Source organism: Cystoisospora suis (assembly GCF_002600585.1).
Source record: "Cystoisospora suis strain Wien I chromosome Unknown contig_3342, whole genome shotgun sequence".
Lineage (NCBI taxonomy): Eukaryota > Apicomplexa > Conoidasida > Eucoccidiorida > Sarcocystidae > Cystoisospora > Cystoisospora suis.
In genome coordinates this window covers 1-1756 of record NW_027156137.1, presented here as the reverse complement: position 1 = coordinate 1756, position 1756 = coordinate 1, and the positions used below count along the sequence as shown (strand labels likewise).

Sequence of the window (1756 nt, the reverse complement as noted above, 5' to 3'; positions counted from 1 at the left end):
ACACAGTTATTCTCTTCTGTAAAGAAGGAATGAGTCAGCTCGCTTGCGTGTTTCCTATCTACTCTGCGGGTGTGACTGCAAGTCGTTACGACGAACGCCTAGTGCTCCGTCCGCAGCAATCCGGAAAGACGGGCGAACCGCGGCTGTTGCTGATCGTGTTGGGCGTGGAGGAGCCCACGCCTACCTCGGTTACTCCGCGAACTGGAGTTTCACGGAGATACTGTGAAGGACGGGAGAACTTGCTCTTTCCTGCTGCTCTCTTGTGATGAGACTCGGTGTTCTGTACAGGAAAACGGATTCCGAACGATCACATGTGGTGACCTGATTTATGTAGGCACTACAAAAGTGGTGCCCTGACCCAGGATTTCTTTTTGGCTTCAAAAGGGAATCCGATTGCCTTGCGTTCCGTAAGATTCTTTCTTCTTCTTTTTCCTTTTCTTTTCTAACTTCAACTTACGCTTCTGGCCGACTAGTTCAACGGTTTAAACGGCTCTTTCGCTGTTGTTCTCACTCGGTTTCAGCCAGTAGCAGCTCCGTGGCCGGTTGGGTCGCGACGCGCGCCGTTTTTCTTTTCTTTTCTTTTCTAAATCATGGCCCCGACTGAAGAAGGATCTTCTGCGAAGCAGAGGAAAGATACGGGCTTCTCCCTGCTCCCGCAGTCGTTCCAGATCGCACTGGGCGGTCACCCCTTTCACAGCCGGACTTTGTTTTAGAAGACGCTGTCGAGGAAGCCAGAGAGCTTGAGCGGCTTCATTGAGAGATGAAGCAAGCAAAGGGTAGTTCGGTTTTCAAGGAGCGGAGACGACACGATCTTGGCTGGCTAGGTGGAATCAAGACTGCGGGAGATTTTGCAGCTGCAGGATGCTTACGAGACGCGTGTGGAGTTTGATGGGTGCCAAATATGTCCTCCCTATGACGCGCTCGTGGTCGGGCAGGCTCCCCCTATTAATGTGGAGGAAGAGTCACAGAAAGCGATTCCAATGCCGGCAAGTGAGAGAGACCGTCCTTTGCAGAGCCCGGAGCCACTTCCACCGGACGGCCGGGAACATTGGTTCCGGTTTCAACTGGAACATTGGTTCCGGTTATTTGAGAACGAGCTAACAGGGCGGCACATTTCGCGTGACAGGTGGGCAGATATGTAGGTGAACCAGTATTCCATTGTGATGAAGCAGGATGTGACATCTGTCATCCACGCCGTTCGTTTCGCGGGTGTGCCGGCGGACATGGTGTACGAGGCTGCGCGTGATAAGTTGCTAAAGAACGCCGGTATGAAATACATATTATAAAAGATTGCATAATATTGTGCCCAGGGTCTCGGGGTGCCCGTGAGTTGGCCACATACTTGAAAGAGTTGGCTGCTGATTGTGAGGCAGCTAGAGTTCGAATGGCTCGTGAGTTCAAACGGCTGCCTGAAATATCTGAGTACACTCTCACTCAGCTATATTGGTTGTCGCTTCCAGCGACCCTTCAGGACTCTGCACCTTCAGTGGACGCGTTTCGTCTCACGAATGCCTCGACGTTGTATTCATCGTACACGTCCATCATCATTGATCGTGAAGCAATGATGAAAGCGCGTGAAGAATGTAGCAGGACTCTCGTCGCTGCGGCCGTGCGCGTAACACCGGACGAACGACGTAAGCGTCGACGAGCTGCGGATGGGGAGGTCCAACTACATATAGATCACAGCACATACGAGTAGACCTATTGTTAGCCAGCATAATAGTCTAGTTAGTGGCTAGCTATTGTATATTAGGTG

The 1756-nt window shown here is 51.7% G+C and overlaps 1 protein-coding gene across 1 annotated transcript; it reads left to right on the top strand.

The window, feature by feature from the left end:
- Nucleotides 1-232: 232 nt before the first annotated feature.
- Nucleotides 233-1271, top strand: CSUI_006565 (uncharacterized protein). Its single transcript, XM_068066721.1, has one exon. It carries the CDS (start codon nucleotides 862-864, stop codon nucleotides 1099-1101), a length of 240 nt encoding a protein of 79 aa, XP_067921302.1. The 5' UTR covers nucleotides 233-861; the 3' UTR covers nucleotides 1102-1271.
- Nucleotides 1272-1756: the final 485 nt, after the last annotated feature.